At 39.5% G+C, this 25380-nt stretch overlaps 1 protein-coding gene across 2 annotated transcripts in view; it reads right to left on the reverse strand.

The window, feature by feature from the left end:
* The window catches only part of LOC147901473 (tetratricopeptide repeat (TPR)-containing protein), a 66034-nt gene extending 55821 nt beyond the window's left edge, over positions 1 to 10213 (reverse strand). For both annotated transcript variants that reach the window (XM_087374634.1, XM_087374633.1), the window contains exons 1-7: positions 10026 to 10213; positions 8840 to 9742; positions 8335 to 8554; positions 4264 to 4356; positions 3734 to 3841; positions 3484 to 3654; positions 3314 to 3402 (exon numbers count right to left, since the gene is read on the reverse strand). In XM_087374634.1, the coding sequence (XP_087230760.1) occupies positions 3314 to 3402; positions 3484 to 3654; positions 3734 to 3841; positions 4264 to 4356; positions 8335 to 8554; positions 8840 to 9742; positions 10026 to 10093 (1652 nt within the window). In that variant the 5' untranslated portion in view covers positions 10094 to 10213. The remainder of the gene's footprint in view (positions 1 to 3313; positions 3403 to 3483; positions 3655 to 3733; positions 3842 to 4263; positions 4357 to 8334; positions 8555 to 8839; positions 9743 to 10025) is intronic.
* Between the last annotated feature and the right edge of the window lie 15167 nt (positions 10214 to 25380).

The raw sequence follows: 25380 nt of genomic DNA on the forward strand, positions 1-25380 counted from the left end.
GCATACCATTGCAATCCACCACGATAGTGTCGTGCCGCAACCAAAACCTATGGCCATCACTGACGAGAGCTAAGCCACTTATATAGCCATAGCCCCTACAGATATATTTAGTGGGGCTTTAATTGTTTACCCTAGACCTCGCCTTAGACAATTGCATCCACATCCCTAACTGTGAGGGTTATCAACCCTTGCTAATACGTATTGCACCGAGGTGAGACACGCCACCCAAGCTAGGTACGAAGCAACTAGGGTTGTTCAAGACCTAAAATTATTCCCTTCTTAAATTAGGATGTCTTCATAAATCGAAGTTCGGGAACAACCTTCTAAGACTATCAATGCTCTCCAAGAATCATCATCCTCAAACCTACCTTTCCATCGGATCAAGTATTCGTAACGAATACAGCTATGAAGACGTTTTTCCCTTTGATCTAGACAAGAAACATCCTACTTCTCCGAGCACACATCAAATGCATTCGAGAGGAAAATCAACCATATGATCGACTTAGGAAAAGAGCAATACCCACCTTGCAAGAGGGGTGACCAATTCTCGAGAAGGTGAAAAGAAAGCGGGCTCAAGGGACGAGTTCTAATCACACCTCCACATATTACGGTTTTAGTACATCAATTGCATTCTATATGTTATGCATTTCAGTTGTTGTAAGCATCTCAATCACATAGCTCCAATAAGAGCTTGTAGCCAATGATTGTATTTGTGCATTTCGTGTAGTCTACTCTACCTAAAAGGCAGTTTAGGAGAGACTAAAACAAGGCAAAAGGAAATAAATGAAGAAAACTACAGCAAAAAAACTAGATTCTTTAATTCATCAATTTCATTATAAAAGAATTGATACAAAAACTCAAAAGGAAACAAAAACAAGGCAATCATTTAAACAATCAACATCATTACAACATTTCGTTACATCAACATAATACATTTTTGACATTTAATATGCCTTTGTTCAAATGCTCCATATTTCGTGCACATTTACTATGGAGGTTTCTTTTGCTTAGGACTCTAAATGACCATGGTCAACAGTTCAATTTAAAGAGCTCTAAATATTCAATAGTCGGCACCAAATGCTGTTCGATGTGTGTTCGTGAGTTAGGCTAGTGTTGTCACGGATCTTCAGACAAGGGAACACAGCCATACACAGGCTCAAGAGTCATCTAGAGATTTGCTGGTCATATGAAGACCACAATCAGATCATTGTCCAAATTATTATAGGACAATACAATGTAGGGCCTACTCACTAGTTTTAGCCATCATTCTTAGTGGCTTTGGGGACTGAGCCTTGGTGATGGTGACAAAGTCTATCATGCAGGTTGAGACCATAAATATACTCATGAGTCTAAATTGAGATAGTCTCAAAGACATATTTTACATATAGAAACCATAGCATGAGTATGTGATGAAAATTGCTCGAGCAAAGTTTGGCTTCATTCCAAGATCTAGTCAGCTTCAGTCCAAGATCTTGTCAATTTTGAGATTCAACCCTTGGAACCAAGTAGAAGCAAACTTTTAAAGGTACTATTAAATTTAACGCAAACCTAACCACAAGTTTAAGTTTTATTCATCCTTTGATCTCACCATTGTCAATCTAGATGACACATGTCAACATGTGGATAGTTTTGATCAGATTAGCTAGCTTTTCTGCATTTTACTTTTTTATTCTGTTTTTTGCCAATCACCAAAGGTTAAATGCCAATTCATCCCTTTTCTTTCTCTTGTTCATTCATGCATCACCTTTCTTGAATGCTCTCTCCCTCTTCGGGTGCGCATGCTGTTCAATCTACCTCCTTCATTTGAATTTCGTTTTGTTTAGAGTTCCTCTCAGGACCCTCCAATTTCCAAGACAGCAGTGCCCTGCAACCTCCTCAACGCTCCCATCATGGAATCGCAGCCATATTCCTTCCTCCATCCTGCACCTTCGAAAGTTCACTTTCTAAAGTTCCAGATGGCTCTCACTCTGGCCTCTGTTTTTCTAGCTGTCAGCTCTTGTACACACTCAAGGAGTTACACTATCAACCTACAAATAAAAACGCACCTATGAAATTCTCAACTTCTCCTTCCTTCCGTACCTGCCAAAAATTGCAATTTTCTGCCATGCTGTCTTATCTGTTTCCTTCATCGCAGCATCCCTATATCCTCCCAGATTGCCACTTTCTGAAATTGTCTCTCCTCGTACCATTCCTTGATGTCCCATGCCGCTTTTTCTGAAATCACAGCCTATTCTAACCTGGTTGTTCACACATGGTTGAGTTTGATCCAAGATAAGAAGAAGACCTTAAAAAGCTCATGGATACTGAAAAATGCCTGTTCTTCTAATTAAATCCTCAGGTTTACAATATTGTGTTGAGTTTCTTCCATATGTTTTTGGCTGTCTTCTTTTGAATATAAAGATTGATACACATCTATTGGATTTTTTAGACCTTGTTGTAAGTCTGAAATTGCCACTTTGTATCTCATTTATCATGGAATAAAGGTCGAAACACATCAGGCAACAAACCCTGGTGAGAGATGTGGGCCTCCTTCACACCACGTCTGGTGTTCTATCATTGCCCACACCCTACAACCCTGGGAATGCTGTGTTTGTAGTGTTGTGTGTTGATTCGCTTCCAAAGTATGGATGCGAAAATTATCAAATTTTTGTTTTGAAATCCAAATTCATTGTGATAACAAGGGACCTTACATGCTACACAGCTCACCATCCCCTGTTATTGTGCATTTTTTGTATTGTTGGATGCATTCAGATTAGCACTCGTATACAAATCCAATCCAAGCAGCCTGTGCTAAAGTAAGGCATTGGAGGGCACATGATACTGTTTAGGGTTCAATTTAATGAGTGGAGTCATCTGCCAAGGTCTGAAAGCTCAGAGATGAACCCTATCTGATGTGGTAGCACAAAACTTGCATTATTGCCACAACAGAAGATACCACTGCTCCTTCCATATGCATTTCATTGTTGAAACAACGACACACTCCATCAGAGCATCAGGGTTGCAGCTTCCCCTCACAACACTGCTTCCTTACAAATTTGGCAGGTGAAATAGTTACAACACAAGTGCTGACAGCTCAGTCCCTGAATTTATTTCAAGGGGGGGAAGAATCTGCATCAACACAACACTTTTTAAGACATTTTTAACTGCATTGAAGTCCAGTAAAGAACATCAGCTGGAGGTGGAAATTCATGGTTTAAATGGACGCCTGGATGAGGAAATTTGGCCTGAAGGACATGTAATCCAAGGGAAGAACAAACAGCTTGCAAAAATCACTATGAAATGAAACAAATGATATTCAGGATAGACTACCAACCTATGCAAATATGCAACACCAAGGTTGGCAAGAGCATCGAGACAATCAGGTGTCACAGAGAGAAGTGACAGCAAGACTGAGATTGCACTCTGCATGCACAGTACAACGAATTTACAAAAAACTAAATGAAGAGCTTCACAAGATTAGCACAAATCTTTAAAATATTACACCTGAATTCGACCACTCTGAAGTAGGAGCAATCCTAGGGTATTCCATATAAGCACATGACCAGGATCTGTTTGAACAGCTTCCTTCAGGTTCTTCACTAGGCTATCTATCTCGCTTGGCTGTAATTCCTTGCCAAAATCAGCTTGCCCAACAACACTGCCCTGCAGCAAACTCTGAATAGACCAGAACACGGAAAATCAAAAACCAGCTCAGAACAATGCCAGGTTACATACCCGTGGACTCGTGGAGTACCTGAGCATAGTGACATTGCACAATAGCCAAAAATTGAGCTCGATTCTGCCCGGACTCCTCCTCTGCCTGTTTTAAAATCTCACCAGCTTTTTGGAACGCTGATGCTGCCTGTAGAGCATACATTGGAAGGAGACTCACACCCACACGTTCTAGGGTTGCATGTGCATCAAGATGAGTAAACACATTGCATTAAATACTCAAAGTAATAACCATACATTAGAAAAAAAATAAGGGTACATTAATTCCCACTGATATCAACCCCACCCCCCCACCCGCGATATGCATGAACCCTTTCCAAGGATAGTACCACCTTTTCAGCCTGAAAAAAATACGTGGCTTTGATGCTATGCATGTGTGTGCCACCCACAATATCCAACAAACAGAATTCCAAACCAAATCAACCCTTATAAAATTGCATAAGCGCTTTCAAGCATTGAAAAGGGAGCTTTGCAGTGCAGCTAATAAACTAAAAGCCTCCCACTGTAAAGTAGCCAGTCTACATACTTACTCAGCTCTGGTGTGGAATTTACCTTGGTAGGTTGCCCTAGTCGCTGATACATAAGCCCTAAAGCAAAATGAGCATGTGCATTTCTTGGCATCTTGCGAGCTACATGTATCAAACCCTGATAAGATACAACAGCAATCCATATATGTTTAGTCTCAGTGAAAACAACGCATACATACTCTACGCCTACCAAACTAGTTTGATGTGCTCATCTACCGCTTGTCACATATGAGAATTAGGCAACTCTTACATGCAAAACAACCCACCATAAAAAACCTACATTGAAGCCCTGTAAGCATGTTTTATTTCATTACAGAAGACCAGCATATATGAGAATTTGCAATGCTAGACGCCACAGAAGTACACATCTGGCTTGCCCAAATTAACAAGGAAACGCAAGTACAAAATTTCTGACAATAATACACTAGGATAGAAGCCATGAGGAGAAGTCTACTATTTCCATGTCCATAGCTTTGATATGCACTAAATGCAGTATGGGGGCATAAAGCAATAAGAGTCAAGGCACCTATATTGCTTTCTCTACGTATGCCTTACATTCTTGAGTTGAAGGACCAAAGGTACCAGGCCCCCTTGCATACATTAGGCCTTTATCCAACGAAAACTTCTGGTGTGAATATCAAGGAGCCTCTCAACCTCCTCACTGTTTGAAATAAATTCAGCTAGGCCACTACAAACTCTAGTACCAAGAAATTATCCTAGACCTCCTTGTGCTTAGAAACACCATTTGCACACCACCCTTGCTCTCGTATCGCCTCCCTCTTTCTCTCCATCCCCGATTCTTCAATGTTGTGGCCCTATAGGCCCTATGTGCTTCTTCGAGAACATCTGAGAATACATCATCCTATGCATAAGCAGTCTTGATATGTGTGATTCTGTTGAGTAACAGTTTTAGTTTTGTCTCATCCAAATAGAAGGTTCTAACTCTGGGTGGGCAGATACCTGAAAATGAGACCAAAGCTAGCATGCCTGGGGTTCAGGCAGCTAGCTTCATCTTACTTTGACCACCTTTGTTGTCACACACAAGAGAGGGTCGCAGGGTTAGGAGACACAGACAGGCTAAACCTCCTAACTCGATCTGAAGACTGTCTTATGATTCTGGAATATTGTACACACAGAGAGATGCATCCAATGGTAGATGGGTTGGAAATAACTCTCCATTGTGTCAGCTAATGATGCACACCTTAGCCAGCCTGATTTGCAGTAACCCGCACTTCAGCAGAGTTGTACCTGTGGTACTTTTTTGGTAAACAGGAGAAGCATATAGGCTCTCCTACTTACCATTTCATGCATGTTACCGTATTTTTCATCATAAACCACTTTGGGCTTGTGAAGACGTTAATAAACGTCTCTCTTTCACACACACACATGCGTGTGCATGCACTCACACACAAAAGGGTCCTCCCTTCATGGAATGCACGTCTTCATGGATAAGGACCTAATGAAGCTTCAATTGCACCATCAGAAGCATAGCATGCAGAAGGTCTATGAAGCCTGGGAAAGAGGAAAGTGGGAGATGTTCAGACACGGAGGGCAGAGACCCATGAAACATACAGCCAAGGGTCCCCAGGACCAGGGAGACCCAAATCCATATAAATGGCATCATAAAACAGGAATGGTAGGATGTGGTTGGTAGGGACAATATTTTCAGCAAAGATTCATGAGGGCAAAGAGCATGCTCACTTGAAAATTTGAAATCATGGATATGTGTAGGTATAAATATACATTTATGGGAATCCTTCAAGGCCCCGAGGTCCTAAGGGAGGACCGAGCAAGTTTGGGAAAAAATCCAAGGGAGTACCATGTCTTTTCAAAAGCAACTACAAGGAAGTGACATCCATTGCAAAGTGCCAATTGAAGTTGGATAAGACATCATAGGGCGGACCCCAGTTTACTACAGCTTTGTATAAGCGTTTGATAGTGGTTCAACAAATTGCTGCAGTTTTGGGTAGTGTTTGGTACTGATTCATATCAACATCCGCAAGCATTTGCTTACTGTTCCTTCCTTACAACACCTTTTTTGGTACCATTTGATACAACTCATCCAATAGCATGGCTTTTAAAGGACTATTTTGGGGCGCCCTCAGTTGCAAAGATGCCAATTACATGAGGATAAGGCTGGATAAAGATGCCTTCTCATATCATGGGAATACAGAATGGTATGCTCTTTCCCCTGACTGAATCAGAGTATGCCATGGCATCACCTTAGACTTCTCTATTGAGTGACACATTGATGTTTGAACACTCTACCTAGATATTTTCAATGTCGGAAGATATGAAACTGTCCCATGCTTTCACAGACGCGTGACATCATTGAGGACCTAAGACATCACTGAGGACCAAGACATGCATGCGACTCCCCAGACAGTATTTCGATCCAGACCCCTCGAAAAAGGGAAAACTGCTTGATTTGGGGAGTGGTGGAGTGGTTCCAATGGTGGAATAATGATCTCTAAAAGCAAAAGTTGGTTGTTCGAATCTCTTTTCCTCTGATTACCCAGCTCGGTACAAAAGGCCAATATAGTTGTGCTCTGCAAGAAATAAGTACCATACCAGATATGGTTCACATGGTACCCTCTAGCTTGGCATCTGAATCAGAATTTAGCAGCGAGTCTACTCATATATAGTGGTGTGCACTCTTGGCAACTAGTGTGCATACACATGTTTCATCAGTGGGTGAAGGCAGAAGCATCATAGGCTGATCTCCATCCAGAAACTCTTACTAACCCGGTTTCTACTTGCAGAGCACGAGATCTTATCCCTTCCTCTGTGTACCTCTTGGCCCCCCGCCTTCATTTGCCTATCGTTGCATTTACTGGGACCACAAATTTGACAAGCCCTATCTCTCACATTTGGCCTCTAACCAGACCCAATATGCACTTGTTTGACTCCCTCAACGCAGATGCCTCTTATCTCAAAGGAAGTCTCTACACAAGTCAGTGTTTCTATCCCTCCCTGAATCAGGGCACAATTCACACTGGATTGGTTCTACCGAACAGCTCGTATGACAAGCGGTGTAAATCTAGCTAGTAGGCATTGGATGATACAAGCTCAGTCAATTGACCACACTGGGGCACTGGACCCCAAAGGGTTCTTGTGTGTATTTGGAAGACACGTTAATTAGTAAACTGAGGATGAAAAGTAGTTTGAATCCATCCATAAATTTCTCAACATACCTATTTTGCACATGATCGCTTTATGAACGAGAGTGGGGCCTCAAGTGCATTCTTGGTAAGCATTCATTTAAAGCAGACAACATAACTTAGAGAAAAAAGGTTCGTACAGAGGGGCTTGATTTGATGAAAACAACTTGCCAAAAATAAAATACAAAGGGGGCTAGTGGAAGAGGTTTAACCACACTAGTGTACACCAAACCAGAGTCATCTAACTGAATAATGTGACCTTGGGGAAAAAGCAAACTAATGCAAAAGAATGGACAAAATGTGTGAAATAATTTGAAGCCAACCATCTTCACAATCATGATCACCTGACATTCCACGAGAATGCAAAGTGTGGTTTGATAGTTTGATCAAACCCATCTTCACAACCTCTTCCCAAACATATTGGAAGTACCACCTCTAAATTCCTTACTGCAGGAAAAATTTGTAAGAAATAAAAAAGAGTGACTATAGGTCATTATACTTCTGAATTGATCCTAGTGGGTCTCTTTCGCAAGACACACACACACAACACAAAGCTTGCAAATAAGTACACCTTGTAACTGAGATAAGTTCAACATCTCCTGAAATACAAGCTGGCAAGTGATCCTTAAAAAGGTATGAAGAGACGAAATACTTGTCAATAGCAGTTAATGATCTTGCCCCTACCAAATACTTGACAGTAGCAGTTAGTAATCTTGCTCTATCAAATACTTCTGGTATTTTCTAATCCTGTAATTCCTCCTAAAAACCTTCACCCCAAGTTTAAAAGTAGCTATCGCAAGCTAGCTTTTACATCATTGTATCTCCCTCCCCAAAAAAACAAACAAGCAAACAAAAACATAAAGCAAAGTCAAGTTGAGTGCTCATAACCCACCAAGACTTGAAAATCAAAAAACAATCTGTGAATGAGATCTTACAGCTTTTAAACTCTTTATATTCTCTTCTCTACTTGCAGGAACTCCAGCCAGTTGCGAGTCCGTCTCACCATCCACCCCTGATTCGGATATCATCTCTCCCTTTACTTTTGACCTCGATTTTCCAGGCTTGACTGTCTTTTTACAGTCATCCTCTGTATCTTTGGAAATCTTAGCGTCTTTTGTCTGCTTCTTCCGTTGCCTCTTCTCATCAGTCGTTGTTCTGATCATGAAGGCATAATAAAATATTAGAACATACTGTTGAATAAACATACTCATAAGGGACACGACCATTTTGTAGACTACGCGTTAGATTTCAAAAAGGCCAGCACAACATAGCAAAAACAGAGGATTCAAAGCACTAAGCCATGCCTCTTCCCCGGTGTTTTTTTTCTTTTTTCCTTTTTTTTTTGGGGGGGGGGGGGGGGGGGGGTTGCATCGTAGACTTACAATAGATGCCACATAGAGAGAGCAAGAGAGACACAGAGAGAGAGAGAGAGAGAGAGACCTGCTGCACTCAGGCTGCACAGTTTGAGGCAAACTGTCACTTGGAATGGCATCTTCACCCTCACTCACAGGAGGCTCAGCATTCAAATCAGCAAAGACCCCATCTCGAGTCATGAGAGATCCCGAATGAGGGTGCGAATTGTGGCTATCACCACCTGCATCTTGCAGCCTACCAACAAAATCAGACTCCTTTGGCTCCCCAACCGAACCTAAAGACACAGACGCTTTGCTTTCTACTTCAATGCCCTTCCTAGGACTAGCATCCACTGGCTCACGATGTCCGGAGTAAGATGCCCTGTCTAAAGCAGACATCCTGTCAACATCCATAGGTTCCGATTTTGCTGCTTGGCAGCTCATTGCAGAAACCTGTTGCGTTAGGCTTGACTGTGGCGAACCAGCACGTTGTGGATTCTTGACATGACCTGTTTGATGAGAAGCCAACTGTTGATGCTGCTGGGGTTGGTTGAATGTTGAATGGTAAGCTGCTGACTGGATACTGTGATGTTTAAGAGCCTGTTGATGGAGTGCTGCTTGATGGAGTGCCTGCTGCTGGAGGGCTTGCTGTTGGGCACTTCCAGCAGGCACTAGACATTTATACTCGTTCAACAGAGGCGCTGTACGGTTAGATATTGCCTTCAAATTCTGCTGGGCAAAGTTGGACAACGACTTCTTAGTAGGTGGGCTGGATATTTGCCTGCCAGTAGAACTAAGGTCCTTTGCAAAACTTTGAGGAGAACCGTCCCTCAAAGAATTGGTAGATAAAGAAGCAGACACTGCGGAACTTGCTGGCTGCTGCTGGACTGTCGAAGAACCTTGTGCCACCAATTGCTGCTGCTGTAGACAAGAATTCACACCCACTACAGGCAAGCTAACCCCAGTAGTGGATTTCACTTCGTTCATTTTGCTGCATAGATAACGATAGTTAATCAGCTCGAATGGTGGGGATTATGGGTCTACCTATTTTAAACCATATTTGCATCGTCTTTAAGAGAGGTTATGTTATTAACTCCACAAATTAGCGGCCTAACTACGATATCTCCTGTCTCTTTTTGCTTTCATCGGGGCAAAAAGGACGCTACTCGTCAAAAATCGACAGAACTTAAGGTCGGACCTTGTCCTTCCACGCACAAAGGTTGCGTCCACCTATAAAGGATGAGGTATATGCCTGAGAACACGAAATTTGATACCTTGACTCCGTGTGCTGTGCAGAGCCTGTTCGACCAGGCAGCTCAGCCGAATGAGAAGCGTCATCCATCTCACGTCTCTTTCTATGACAAGAAACGGCCGCCTATCGGCATGGTCTCCACCCAAGCTCTATTCTCTCGTGCCAAGCGCTTCTCATTTGGAGCACAACAGACTCTCAACCCGAATTTCAAAGGGGAACAAAGCGGATTAGGTGGTGGGCGAGACGACCCAAATCCCCAAAGCAGGCATGTGAGGTGACGTTTGAAGCAACTAGCAGGGGAAAGGAAGGAGAGGCGAGTACGAGGAGAGGGTAGCAAAGATCTCGTGCGAAAGGTTAAAGCGATGGAAGGGCGAGGTCGGAAATGAAGAGGAAAGCAAAGAGACAGAGACAGAAGCAGAGACAGATAGAGACAGAGAGAGAGAGAGAGAGAGAGATGAAGGATCGGCTTGTTGTTGTGGTGGGCTTTTATTGTTTGGCATTGGATGAGTAAGTGGCGTCACGTGGCCTCCCCCTCAACAACGAACCTTCAACAAAGAGAAGAAATGAATGGCCACGTGTATGCCCTTTCATCTCTTGGAATTCACTACATTTTCCCCAAGCCTTCTTCCTCTCCACTTTTTCATGACATGTAGAGCGTTCACGACGAAGACATCCCCTTGCTCTTCCCGCAACTGAAGCTCCCCGCTAACCTCCTATGTTTTCATGATGTTCAGCAAGAAAAAATAATGATTGCGAAAGTTTAGGAGCTTTTGAGCAAATGGTATGATGTGCAGCGTTTGATGTGATCAGCTATAGAGTCGCTACGAGTCTTCGTTATAATGTTCCCCCACTACCTCAACTTTTCACGCCGTAAAAGCTCGCTATTCTCTACTTTGAAACATGAAAACTACACAGTTGAGGGTCTTAAGTGGCTCCCCTGGTAAAAATTTGAGACTTGTCCAAGAGCCACTTCTTTGATGTATACTAATGAGCAATTTGTGGAAATGAATGAGCAATGCTGGCAAGTATGAAAGAGCACGGCATTGAAAGACACCTTGTGGTTGTACCCCACCTTAGTCTTCTTTTGTATCTACCCCCCCTTAGCCTTCTTTTGTATCTACCCCACCTTAGTCATCTTTTATATCTTTGAAACATCGTCTCTCTTGGCCCCAAGATCTCCAAATAGTGGCTCTTTCGATTTAACAATTAGAGATGGGACTAAGAGCAAGAGCTCCAATGCTCCCTAAATTGAAACCAAATAATCAATCAATGGATGTTAGAGGCTAAGAGTGTTGTTGCTTTTTTTATAAATTTTTCCTTCCTTTCAATGAGGACTAGTTTAGTAGATACATACATCTCGCCAAAATAAAATCCCCATACATAAACATCCTATTAAAATCTTAAGGAATGTATCTAAAAACGATACTTGTAGAAGAAGATGCTTTTTTGTTTAGGGCTAACTAAAGTCATTCACGAATGTAGGCTCGAAAGGCTGTCAACTTATATCATATTGCACAAATGTCAACTAAGATGAGAATTTAGTTGAGCTTTAAATAGGAAGCTATTAATTAAGGACTTCATATGCGCTTTAGGAGTGGGTAGACCTCACTTTTTCTTAGACACGTTTTATGATCACTTTCATTAGAAATCATTGCATTAGGTTTCCCATGCAAAGCACATTTCCAAATACTTATTTGCAACTGCTGGCTCTCTCTCATAATTCCAAGGTACTTGCATGCTCTGCCATCTGAGAATAATATACTTTGCAAGAATCAATAGTTATGACTATTTATTTGTTCGAATCTGTATTCCATGTGAAAGAGTCCTTTGAGATTTTATGAAAGTTGTTGTTGTTCTTATACTTCACTTTTTGAATATTTGAATTCTAAGTGTCAGTTAACACGAAATAGACTTCTGCTATAGCACTATTCTAAAAGGCGTCAAATCTTGCTTCCTTTCTAGTGATTTATTTGCCTTAGCCACGCCTTAGCATGAGATGCACCAAAACAGAATGACTATTGTTAAAATACTAACATGAATAACACATGAGATTTAAAATATCATGATTACAAGGAAAGGGGAATCGTATTACACTTAGGAATTTTTAGAAGGTGAGTGATGAAGACATGAGGAAGAGGATAAAAAATATAAGGTCCCGCCTATTTAGGAAGAGCTTAAAGAGGAGTGATGTTATACACCTCAATAAGGGGGCAATGGCATGAAAATGTGCAACTCAGGAAGCCAGTTCGTATTCAAGAGGCCCCTCCATATTGCTCAAGTCGCACTTCCAAGGTACAAGATGAATTTATTTAGTGCCATATATTTTCCCCGAACTCTCTCAAAAGAGAAGCAACTATTGAGTACAGGTTACAAAGTAAAGAGTTTCTAAAGTGATATAAGGTCCTATTGCATTTTTACAATGAATAAGAGGTTACCAAGTGAAGAGTTTCTACAAGGTATCAGGTCATGTTGCATTTTATAATTGTGTCCTTGCTTTTTATAGATGAACCTACTTCAACATAAATATTTTACTAAGCAAAAGGAAAGTCTTTTACAAACACGATATGAATATATCTTTATGATAAGGAGACTCAAGTTCAATTGACTCTTGCTAAAAGAAGGCTGCATTTGATAATTGTGTCCTTGCTTTTTATAGATGAACCTACTTCAATATAAATAGTCCACTGAGCAAAAGAAAAGTCCTATACTAACAAGATATGAAATATGAACATATATTTATGATTGATTCTTGCTAAAAGGAGTAGATATTTCTTCTTTATGTGGTGGATTGCTTTAGTCAAATCATTGGCAATTCTTTTGAAGCTATATGCAAAAGAACAATCTAAATCAAGAGGATAAGTAAACACAAACTATTGAATTACCACTTGAAACAATGAGGGCAACATCATCTACAATAAGGATTACTTGATTTTTGTCAATAATTACCACTAAATGATTACTCGAGGATCTTCAATCAAATCCTAAATATGGCTCTCTCTCTCTCTCTCTCTCTCTCTCTCTCTCTCTCTCTCTCACACACACACACTTACTATTCTCCTTTTTCTTTTGCATCCATTTAATTTCTTACTTTTTCCCTTTTCCTATTTTTTCTAATTCCTTTTCCTTCTATCTCACAAACACTCCCTAATTTTTCCTAATTCCTCCTAATTTTTTTCCAATTTCTTTCTTAAAGCTCTAAATTTCTCTCTCTCTCTCTCCCCCCTGCATCTTTAACCAATTTTCTCCAATTTTCTTCCCTATTTTTTCCTCTTCCTTCCCCATGATATTCCCTAATTTCACTTGATTTCCCCCCAATTATTTTTATTAATTTTTTAAAACTAACTTTTTAAATCCTTTGTCCTTTTTTTCAAATTCTCTCTAGGCCCTTTTTTTACACCTTTAAAGTCCACATTGAGCTGTCTAAGTCTGTGTTTAAGCTACTTTTTTATTGTGACCCTTGTAACAAGGGAGGGGTGTTTATGACACCTGTCTTCCCAATTAAAGTTAAGCTAGTTCTTACCATGTTTTCTTATTGGATGGTGGCAGGTATGCATACTCTCCTCTTCAATAAAAGAGATGCTTATCAGGACTTCACCAAGCTCCTTTTTTTTTTTTGCAAAAACATTATTGTCATTTCTTATCAAAGCTCTTATATACTTTTTATGCAATTTTGTAGGTGCTTTACCTACATACTCAAACTCTTTCATATTTCTATAATGTTCTCTTTCTATCCTTTACCCTGACTCTTTTGTCTTTTCACTATGCAAAAGGGGTTGTTGTCTTGTCTTCCACACACACACACACTCCTCATACACACACAACTCCTCAATGCAATAAACCAAATTATGATCCCACCATAATCTAGCATATGTATCGATAGCTTATACTCTGGCGTATATTTTTGTAATAAAGGTTGATTGCTCTCTTGAGCTCTCTTGTGTATGCTTGGAGAAAATAGATCATATTATGATCCCACCATGATCTAGCATATGCATTGATAGCTTATATTATGATCCATGGAGGCTTTTTGTGATGAACATTCCATAATATGGATTGACCCTCTCTTTCATGAAGCTCGTCTAGTAGTTTACATGTACCATCACTCCAAGGCCTAATATTTAGGGGAGTTTCCTAATGGTTGTAGGAAAGTAAAGAGTTATCACACCCAAGGCATTGGCCAGTAGAATTGTGTTTACTTGTGATAAATCAGGCTTAGGGGATCAGTGGGGCTCACATTTCTTTTCATGCTGGTTATTATGTATGATGGCCTGCCTCAATCCAAATCGCTTGCAATTATGCCTTTTAGGTTTGTGGCTCATTCCTATTTTGATTGCTCTTTGTGATCTTGGCTTGATTGTGTTGCAAGTTCTCATGTTGGTGATGTCTTCGAGCTCGTTACCTAACATCACCCACTAAATATATATCTTTCTCACCCTAATTAGAGCTTAATTGAGTGTCATCTATCAAATATTTTTATCTCAACCAAATTGGGTGGTGCCCACACATTTCAACAAAATTGTAGAAATGGATTGACTTTTAGAGGGTAAAAAACATCAAATTGTGAGGTTATTTGGTTCTTTATTCCTCTAATTCCATTAAAAACCATGCCTAGATTTGGGGCTTTAAAAAGAGTGTTTATAGCAAACAAATACTATTATGAGTATGATTTTGCATTATAAATTATCTTATGGTTGAAATATAATGTTAACATGCCATTCAATTCAAAGCATTGTATTGGGCTTGACTTTGGGTGATTCATTTGGGATATATCATATGCAAGCAATTTTGAGACAAATAACTTTTTTTTGTCCATTATTTCAGTATCTAATTCACCCATAAAAACTTTTATCCAACATTAAAAATATAGCTTTTATGCCTTTAAAAGTTGACAATTAGATGAGCCATCACCCTAGCAACATAAACTAGATCAATGTTTGACATCAACATTTATGAAAATATGGTAACAAAATATTTATTTGTGTAGACATAATGATGTAATCCTTTAGATCTCGTACTTCTTTGCTTATAATTAAAAGATAAATCCTCAATGATGGTAGAATGTTAATTGATAATACACAATAACTAAAAAAGCATACGTTCTAACCATTAAGTGCAATAGTTGACAAGTAATAGTAGAAGTAGCAACTATAGTACTAAAGGCAACACCTATAATCAGTTGTAAATCAAAGAGGAGAAAGAATTCATCAAAAGGCTTATAATAAAAATAGTATATGTACAAATAAATCTTCTAGATTTTGGGTTTATAATATGTAGAATTCCATAAAGTTATCAAGCTTACTCATAATGATAATGGTTCTACATGAACGAAAGGAAATGGAAACACCTTGCAGATTTTGTGTCGGTGGTTTAGTAAATATCACATTACTTATTGTGTCATTTGAATTATATCTTACCAATTATTTTTACTTGTAACACACAATATTGATTCTGTATGTTACATTTGCGTGTATAGCATTTGCAATAGCAAATAAATCCATCCAGATATATGTACTGATTCATTGTACATAAAATTAGTTCTCCTAGTATTTGTTTCATTCTCAACATCTATAAAAGAACCATTGAATAATAACAATATATTCTATAAGAATGAAGAACTCTTTAACGTGAAAACTAACTATAAATCAATGAGGATATAAATATATATTATGTAATCAATGCATGCATGTTATGATATTACACATAGATTACATGCATGATGTGATGATCACACATTCAAAATAGGTGTTTTTCTCCAATAACCTAGAGTATATAATAATCTCCTCTATTCAATATCAATTGTACTATACTAATGGAGTCAAATCAACCACATAAGCATGCTAATTGATCCTTTATGGAGATGAGGCTGAATATGCTCATAAATGGAGATGAGGTTGAATATGCTCATCAATGGAAAAAATGTTCCATGTATTTTTTGTTACATGTCTTAATAAGGCTATACACATATTCAACCTTGAAAAAACCTTATTTATTATTTATGCATTTTTATCTGAATGCCTTTGTTAGTGTGAATACAAAGGACAAGATAATGCTCAACCCCATGAATAAGGAGTTAATCTTCATGAAGAATAAGGAGTCAAAGGAATGATGATTGGACAATCCAATTCTAGTCTTTCAATGGACGCAATCTCAACAAAACATGACTATTTCAAATGCACTACCAAAGGCACCTAGGTTGATAGGCCAATTTGAATGAAGAGGTGGATCCAACTCCAGAAAATTAGCATGCTAAAGAGATAGAGGCACTAAAGAAACCAAGATGGAACATGAAGAGTCTAGAAAACTATGATGTTCTTTCATGTACTTGAAGAAATGCTAAAATATACCTTTTTACCATTAGAGGATAGAAGAATGTACATCATTCTGTATTGGATGAATCTATTATTTTTAGAGTTCACAATGGAGAAGATCTAAGAGATTGAGGGTCTACTTCAAAAGGAGCTCAAGGTGATATATTTGCAATTTCTTTGTTACTTCCTTAGCATGAAGCTCTAGTAAGAAGAACCTAGTAGGCTCTTTATTTTTTTGCAAAAGTACCTTAGAAGATTTAGCAAAAGTGTTCCATGGAGCATTGCAAGGTTGCAATTACTCTCATAGCGATGGGAGTCAAGCTTCATAAGGAGTACCATTGCCAAGTGTTCTTATTCTATCTCTATCTCTATTTGAACTTATATAGTCTTGTTCATTATAATGCCTTTCATGGATTATTTCCAATACCTTCCCTTTTTTATGATAGGAAAAATAATTTTCCATTAATGCTTGAAAGAATAATCATACTAATTAGCAATCCTTGAAACATTGATTATGGAGGACATAAAGAAAAGGATCCAAATTGTTTCCAAAAAACCTAGCTCACTACCTAGGGAATCTATGAAACAAGTGCTAACAACCAGGGAGGAGGACTATAAAACCAGCGAATACCTCATAGCATGAAAATATAGAATATACTTGCATGCCAAGCCTTGCAAAAATGCTCTCACCTTTTGATGATCAATCTAGATCCCAATGGCTTACACTCCCAATGTGGTGCATAGGGTGTAAATGATATCTTGCCAAATGGCAACAAGAGTGGTTGTCGGTGGAACAAAGTGCTCCCCCATCACTAGGCTTCATCATGCAACCCATGTGTTCCATGCTATAATGTTGGCCACTATCTCTCATAGGTTGTCATTTGGAGAGGGAGGGGACAATGCCCAGTAGATGGGGTCACATTGTGTAGCTCAATCCTAAGGATGCTCTATCCATGTATCTTGTAAGCTGGGGAGACCTTGTTCATTGGGAAGGCATGACCTCCCTCTGTCAACTAGCCATCATGCCCCATGTGAAATCCCTTTGAATCCTCTATACCAAACCATTCCAGGGAGATCATCCAGCCACAACCTCTATGCTCTAGGGACAACTTCATAAGCAATGAGGGGTCTACTCAAGAACTCTCATGGTGTAGTGGTGACACCATCCATGCACGTGCCTACCCTAGCCATAATTTGATGGGTAGACCCCTATCGTGGGCAACCATCCGAAAGGAATTAGAGATCTTTGTGGCCATGTCCATGCAATTGCCTCCAGTTGAAGACACCATCCTATACATGTCCTACAAGAGAAAAAGGCCACCTCTTCTATGCGCTTGAGAGGCATACTCTAGCCAGCCAAAGCCACTAAGCTCTCAAATCTCACTAGACCACACAAAGAGGACAACCCTCTTAAAGCCAAAGGCACAATGTGTGCACATTGGTCTGAAATGAACCATGGGTCTCTCGACCACTCCTTGCCTAACTGGCCCCACTACTATGATCCTTTGCCATTGAATCATATTTAGGCTCCCATCTATCTCTGGGTCTCCCTCGAGCATTGGCTAGAGGAGCCCAATCTAAAGGAAGGGGCTATGTCGCTATGCCTAAACATAATCGTCAAACTACCCTTGTCCTGGATAACTAACCCACCCACCAACTAACTACCAATATATGGGATCTTGCCCTCCATGACTCACAAATGGCTTTGTCAGTCCCCCTCATCCATGTGCTTGTGCCTTAGGGATGTGACATAGCACCGAGGTGCACCTCTGCCTCTACAAGAGCCTCATCTAAGTTTCAAAAGAGATGGTTAGGCCACTGTCCCACTGCACACAGCATATGTGAGTCTGCTCTCCAAGCAATAGACCCTCTTGATCCTAAACCATCCAAGGATCAAATATTAGGCTAATGCTCAAATTCCTCCTTGTAGTAGCAAGGGAAAGCCTAAATGACTCTTCCTATCAATGACTTCTAGACCCTTTAAAGACTCCTCATCAATTGGGAGCCCTTTCTCATAAGGGGGCCTCAGAGAAAATCCATCGATGAGACTACTATCACTAGCCCCTATGCATGGGGTGTTCCTGAGAAGTCCAAGTAGGAGCTTCCTGAGGCTAGGATAAGACCTCACACAACTAGCTTTCCTAGAAGGGCTCTACTTTGCATCTCTGAGTCAATGATGCCCTAGTATCCCACCAGTGCATGGGGCATGATCATTGTCTACTATGCAAATCTAGCTCTAGTGTTCTTCATGCGATCTAATCTTGCACACAAGAAGTTGTGCACCAAGCTTCTGACCTGCCCCATGCATCCCCTGTGAAAACACTAGCGTGATTGGCCAATGCCAAGACCTTGCATGAGGAGGACTAATTGGAGAAGCTTGTGCCGCACATTGTCTAGGGAAATCTGCTACTCTATTGATATGTCCATGCCCACCTAGCAACCAAGGTACCTTATTGAATGCATAAAGTTACAAGATATTCCCCTTGGGATAGAACAAAACCAAGATCTTGAGTAGCCTAAAGATAACACCAGATGCAACTCCACTACATTCCTACAAATCCTCTCAGGTCCCAATAGTCTAAAAATCCACACCCTTTATCTGTTATGTGAGACTACAATCCCTCCCTCTCATGTCTCAATGGCTCCTCAATGCTCAGCTTTACCAAACTATCAACCAATCAACTTCCTTTACTACTTTTGTAAATTGCACCATCTTTGACAATTATGTCAGCTATCTCACATGTGCAAACCTTCATAGTATTCCACCGTCTTGTACACTACATGTAGAACGTGATAATCATAGTTCTAGTAATCATAGGTATTGACACAATCTCCTTTGGTCCTTTACTCTTGAACGTGGGAAACCAACTCATCTCTACATTATCACATCAAATCTCAAATCATGCTCTCATGTGATGCATCACAATTTCAATAGGCTTGCATGGAGAAGTATAAATGTCACATCTCTAAGAGTCACTTAAGTGATTGCCAATGCTTTGTACCTCTAGATTGTAAATAGCCTTTCTATCCTCAAAAAATATTTGTATACAGGAGCTTTTGTATACTGGCACTAAAGATATATTGGCTTTATCTATCTATACAAACTATATGCCCAAATAATAGTGCAAGAGTCCCAAATATGACATCCCCAACACTATCCTTTATTCAATCCTTAAATCTAAAAATGGCATCTTCACTGCTCCTATTCAACAACATATCATCCACATAAAGTATGACCAAGATCTCTTTAACATAGAGGGTGCTTGCAATTGACTATTTTTAAAACCCCTGTTGGCCAAATTAGAGTGTATCTTCTCATATTCAAGCTCTAAAAGCTTATTTGAGACCATAAAGAGATGTTTGTATTGGCTAAGAACTAGAAAACCAATGGGTTGATACATATAAACTTGTCCTTATAAATCCCCATCGAGAAAGGCTATCTTCATTTTAATCAATGCATCTTCTATTCATGATGGCAAAGCAACAACACATCTAATAGTGGACAATTATGAAGTATACACAAAAGTTTCATCATAATCAATGCCTTTCTGCTAGGAAAAGCAACAACACATTTGGTAATGGACAACTATGAAGTACATAAAAAAGTTTCATCACATAATCTACGCCTTTCTACTGGGCAAACCTTTGGCCACAAATTTGATCTTGTACCTATCAATGGTACCATCAAAAATTATTACAATCTTATAAATTGTCTTTGTACCTATCGGCTTCTTGCCATGATTTAAGTTTACAACAAGATTTCATGTGTGTTCTTTTCAAATAACATTGATTTCATATTGCATGGCTTCTTCTTAATGCTCACCCTCTTGAACCTCCTCATAAGATTTTGGCTTATTGATGTCATAACAAATGCTTATGCAAGCCACAATAGCATGCTCTCTACCATTTTTATAGCCACCAATGTCTAGCTAGAAGCAATCTAATATTTTACTATCCTTTGCAAAGTATGAACCACCCAATGAGGCATCGATCATCTCTTCCAATGTTGCATGCTCTTCTTGAACTGTTTCCTCCACATCACATGGTGTAGGTGTGGTGTAAAGTAATAATTTTATGCTATTGATAAAGCACCATGGTGGTGGATTTGTTTTTGCATCCAAACCCATTAGTAGTAAGCCCGCAAACATATCTTGTGAGCCATTATGTAAATTACCATATTCAGCTAGTGGTTGGATAGAATTTTAAGTAAGTAAGATATATCTACTCTCAAAAATCCATTAATTGCATGGATTGTAGAGACAGCATCCCTTGCTGCCACTGTTGTAGCCCACAAACATGCATTGGATGTTCACTACCTATTAACCCCATGGAACATATGAGTTCAAGGGATGTTTAAGAAGCCCCATACCTATAGATCTCAATAAACTATATACAATTCTGTTGAGAACTAGATGAGTGCTCAAGTGGAAAAGAAGCTCACAAATAATAGAGGGAGAGATGGAGCATGGAGGACCACAAGAATGGTGTCAACATATCAAGATCATGTTAACTATCACCTTGAAAAATGGAAGGCTAGAGTGACACACACCATACAAGGGGGATGACCACCCACTAAATATGAACCACGTCTCCATCATCCAAATCCAAACCGTATCTAATATCTACATCCTCCAATCATATGGAAGTAGATTTAGCCACTCCTATCATCCTAATGTAAAAATCTCAACACCCCCCTCAATATTAAATGGGTGAAGTATTGCACTAACATCAAGTGACATAAACTAAGGGAGAAGCGAAGAGTCTTGTATTGATTAATGTGACGTAAAATTTATTAACCTCCTTAAAACTTCATATGCCTTATACCTTAGTCATCTTCACATGACTACGTAATGTGCACATGAATATGAACAGGATTGGATGAATATGCATGGGTTTTCTCTAGATTCCAATCAAAAGGAGGGTCTTACCACTTGCCTTTCACGAAGTGTCTACTCTTTTTAGAAAAAATATAGAGAAATCATATGCATGTAGCATAAAAATGCCATAAAAATTGAGAGTACAGAGGTCTATTATCAAGATGTAGCAAAATGTGAGCGTGAGTATGCTCATCCTCCTCCAAAATAAAATGCACTTATATGATAAACGGTTCTTCCAAATAATTATGGTGAGCAGTAAGGAAAAGAGGGTAGGAAGAGAGAGAGAGAGAGAGAGAGAGAGAGAGAGAGAGGCTTGTCATTGAAATAGAAAGAGAGAAGAGGGAGGAATAGGTGGCATTCACATGCCCTCAATCAATCATTAAAAACAAAAACTAGGCACGTGGACCAATAAACTATTCATGAATAAAAACAAAAACAAATTCCGAATTTCACCCATCTCCTAGACGAAGCCTTCGCTAAGGCCTACACAAGGGCAGGCCAAAAAAACAAAAAACAAACTTGCATGTATGAAATTATTTTTGTTTTAGGGAACAATAAAATAAAATTAAATTAGCATCTATGTAATGAATGAACCTCCTAAGTCCTTACCCTCAAAACAAAAGGGCATTGCCTTTGAGCTAGAGCACCTCATGAGATATTGAACACTCATGTAAACAAACACCCTTGCCTTTTGAGCTACCACTACAAGGTTGATCAAAGGGCACTTGTGGCTTTAATCACCCGATGAGTCATTTTCTAGCCGATCGATGTTATACCGTATCCCTACGCCCGTGGGGATAGTTCGGCCTTCGGATCGCACTGACCATGTGGCAACTATTTCTCCACCAATTGTTGCCATACATCCATCGCACCGCCCAGTGTCATTTCCATATTCCATCGATCGTTGCGAAAAGGTTACGCCACCGCCCACCACCAAGACCATTTTACACTGCCATTGCTATACCCATAGCCCGTCGCCCGGTGCTGTAGTTCTATCCCGTCGTCTAGTGCTGTAGTGCTACCCCACCAACCGGTGCTGTACCTCTAGGGTAGCTAGGGAATTAATAGAAAATTCCAGAACCTTAGTTCAGCTTAAGTGTCCCCAGCCAGAGGCACCCCACATGCACCTGGTGAATTACATTCTTGACGCCTGCCAATAAGCTTAAGAATGAACTTTGGGAAAAGAAGTGTATGTCATCGAATGGTCAAACCGGTAAGCGTACAATGTTCGCGCTAGTTGGCTTTCATTTTCCTTGTGTGTGTTTGTCCAAATTTGGTCCAATGTAGAGCCATGTATTATGGTTGGGTAATTTATTAGTTGTTACATATTTTGATGTTTCATGTGCATGAATAGTTTTTGCACGTTTGTTGCTTTTACTCTCTATAGTGTATGCTGAAGTTGCCGACTATGTATGTTGGAATGTTGGAGCTCAAATAATTGGCAATTTGGTTTAGTAGTTGTATTAATGCATTTATATGTTCTTTTGGGGACTTGTAAATGTTTACGATAGCCGTTGCTTGGAATTGCAGAGATTTGAAAATTGTTAAGAGGCATTCGGCACCTTTTTTGTAGAATTATTGCTTGTCTAATAGTTCTACTTTGTCTTTGTAATAAGTTGACATGCCAAGACCTTGTGTTCCATTTATTTATTGATAGTTCATGAATTTTGTATCATGGTATTGTTGACGATGTGTTGCAAAGAATGTGTGCAGCTAGTATGTTATTATTGAAGAGGATATTTTATTTGTTTGTGTGGAACCCTCTTCTATTCAAGGATAGCAAAATTGTGTGATTTGCATTGTGCTCTTGAAGGTTTCTTAAGTCGAAGGTCCACGCACAATTTGATTGGAGCCTATTGATTTCTTGAAGAATTGATGTGTCTACTTTGATGTGCTTCATTTCCAATGGTTCTATGATGTACAAATTCGTAGGATCACACACGTGCGATAGTGCTGTGTAAGCCAACCCATGTGACTTAATGCCTGTGGGGTCGAAACCAAGGTAGTCCATTGAAAGGCCTTGCGAGCGACGAATTGTTCTGGCAGCAATAGGCCGAAGGGGAAATTGATGTCTACAAACTATCTTTAGTTGATTCTTCCCTATTTGGAATTCACATGTGACTTGAAATATTGGTGCCCAAGATGGGCATGTTGTACTTGTGTAGAATATAGAGTTTTCTGCTCTAGTTTTGGCACCAATTTTGGCTATTGTGAATTGTACCCATGCAATGAACGGTTTTTTATTTGTGGAGTCCATGATTATTGCATCTGCACCATTAACCAAACCATCTGCAATGTTCAAGTTGTGTGAACAAAGTTCCATCCAGTGTTCTTAGGGTTACTTGGAAGTTGGATTGTCTTGTTGCATTTTTTATGCTTTATGTCTATGGCTTTAAGGAAGTGAGATTCTGTAGTTAGGATGGAGAAGATTTCCTCATTGTGCTTGTCCTTTGCTACGTTTATGTAGAATAGGTGTGGAATTTCATGCTTGTTTATGGGCACACGATGGTAAAGCCCATTTAAAAACATCAAATCTCATTATGTTTGACTCCTAATTCTTATGTTATTTAGAGCTTCTAAGAATTTGATGTTGTTTTCACGCATAGGCTTTTTTAGTTCATAGTGTTTTTTGTAGTCTTTCCAAATGCAAGGTAGCATGGACAAGATTTTAGGCTTTTTTGAAAAGATCTGTGCATCCTTCATTGGGCTTGCTTGGCATAAATCTCCACAAAGTATTACATCTAATCCTCTGAAGGGTTCTAAGTGATTGTGTTTTATTTTGCGCAAATGCATGTCTGCTGTTGCAATGAAAGTGTTTTGGCCTATGAGGGAAACTTCATAAAAAACTACTAAGTCTAGGGTCTTGTATAGTGATGATGAGAGTATTTGTAGTGTTTCTACAGAAAGGATTTTGTACGTGCATGTTATGAGGGGTAAGTGAAGAGCAGAGTGTATAGTTGTGCCGCCAATATTAAATGCTACCTTTCCTATGTATGCTAGCACTAGAATTCTTGGGAGACTATAGTCAAATGTGTCATTGTGGTAATAGTGTCTAAGCAAAACTTGGACTGTCACAAGCAATGTGGATGTTTTTCCTATCCCAGCGTTGCCAAAACATGTGGATTGGTGTTGTAGGACGTAGCCATTTTTTGAGCAAGATGTCTTCGACTATGCCGTCTTGCTCAGAATTCATCATACAAATTGACTCATGGTATTTTTCTTTTGTTTGTGCCTTGTAAGGTGAGCATGTTGAATGAATTGATTCTGCTTGGGAGTTTTAGATAATTCTACTTGCAAGTCAAATTCATCTCTTTTGCGAACATTGTTGCAAGAGGAGGTTGTTCATAAGTCAGATACTTGCAAAATAGAGGTTGTTGCCTTGAATAACAATAGTTGATTGAAGCGTGCTTTGTTTGTTTCTATTAAGTCCTTATTCATTTTGTAGAGTTCATGCCATGTTGGGATGTCAAAGCCTAGTGAGTGTTCGTGCCTAGAGAAAGGCAAATAAAGCAAGTAGAGTTCTCTGAAATGGTTTTCTATATCTTTCGATGAGCTATAGTTATTAAAGCAAATAATTCTTGGACGTTTGTATCTTTTAATGGCGTTTTTGTTGACTCCGTAGTCGCTCACAAAAGAAGCTATGCAAACTTTACAAAGTGAGGATTTGCACTGTGTATATTTTGTGACAACATCAGTGAAGAAGATGTCATTGCTATCAGGGTCTAGCTTTTCTAATTGGCCATGGCATTTTAGTAAGAGAGTTCGTTTGTCTATTGGACTAGTGTTGATGTAGGAGAAGTCTCTAGTGCTTGTTCTCAAGGGTAGAGAGAGGCATAAATAAGCTGCTTGTTGTGCACTTATGTGTTGTGTGTTTAACATTGCATTTCCAATTTTGTGTATGTGTTCATTAGCAAGTGCTTTTGTCTCAATGCATTCTTCAAAATATTTTTTAATGGCAGTTGAAGTTTCTTTGTCTATTTTAGTCATATAAGATGTGCAATATGATGCAGCTCCATGGAGATTCAAAATGAATTGCAAGTCTGTATTTGCTTCTCACATTTTCGACAAGGTTGGGTTGAAGTTGTTTTGAATATATCCTTAGGTTGACGTTGTAAGAACATTGTGGCTTGACTAATGCTTGAATGCAATGTTGATATGTATTCTTCTTCATTAAGGCCAAGTTTGTTAATGT

The sequence above is a fragment of the Dipteris shenzhenensis genome, chromosome 5 (genome assembly GCF_047967505.1).
Source record: "Dipteris shenzhenensis isolate YYH24624 ecotype China chromosome 5, Dip_SZ_1.0, whole genome shotgun sequence".
In the NCBI taxonomy this organism is placed as follows: domain Eukaryota; kingdom Viridiplantae; phylum Streptophyta; class Polypodiopsida; order Gleicheniales; family Dipteridaceae; genus Dipteris; species Dipteris shenzhenensis.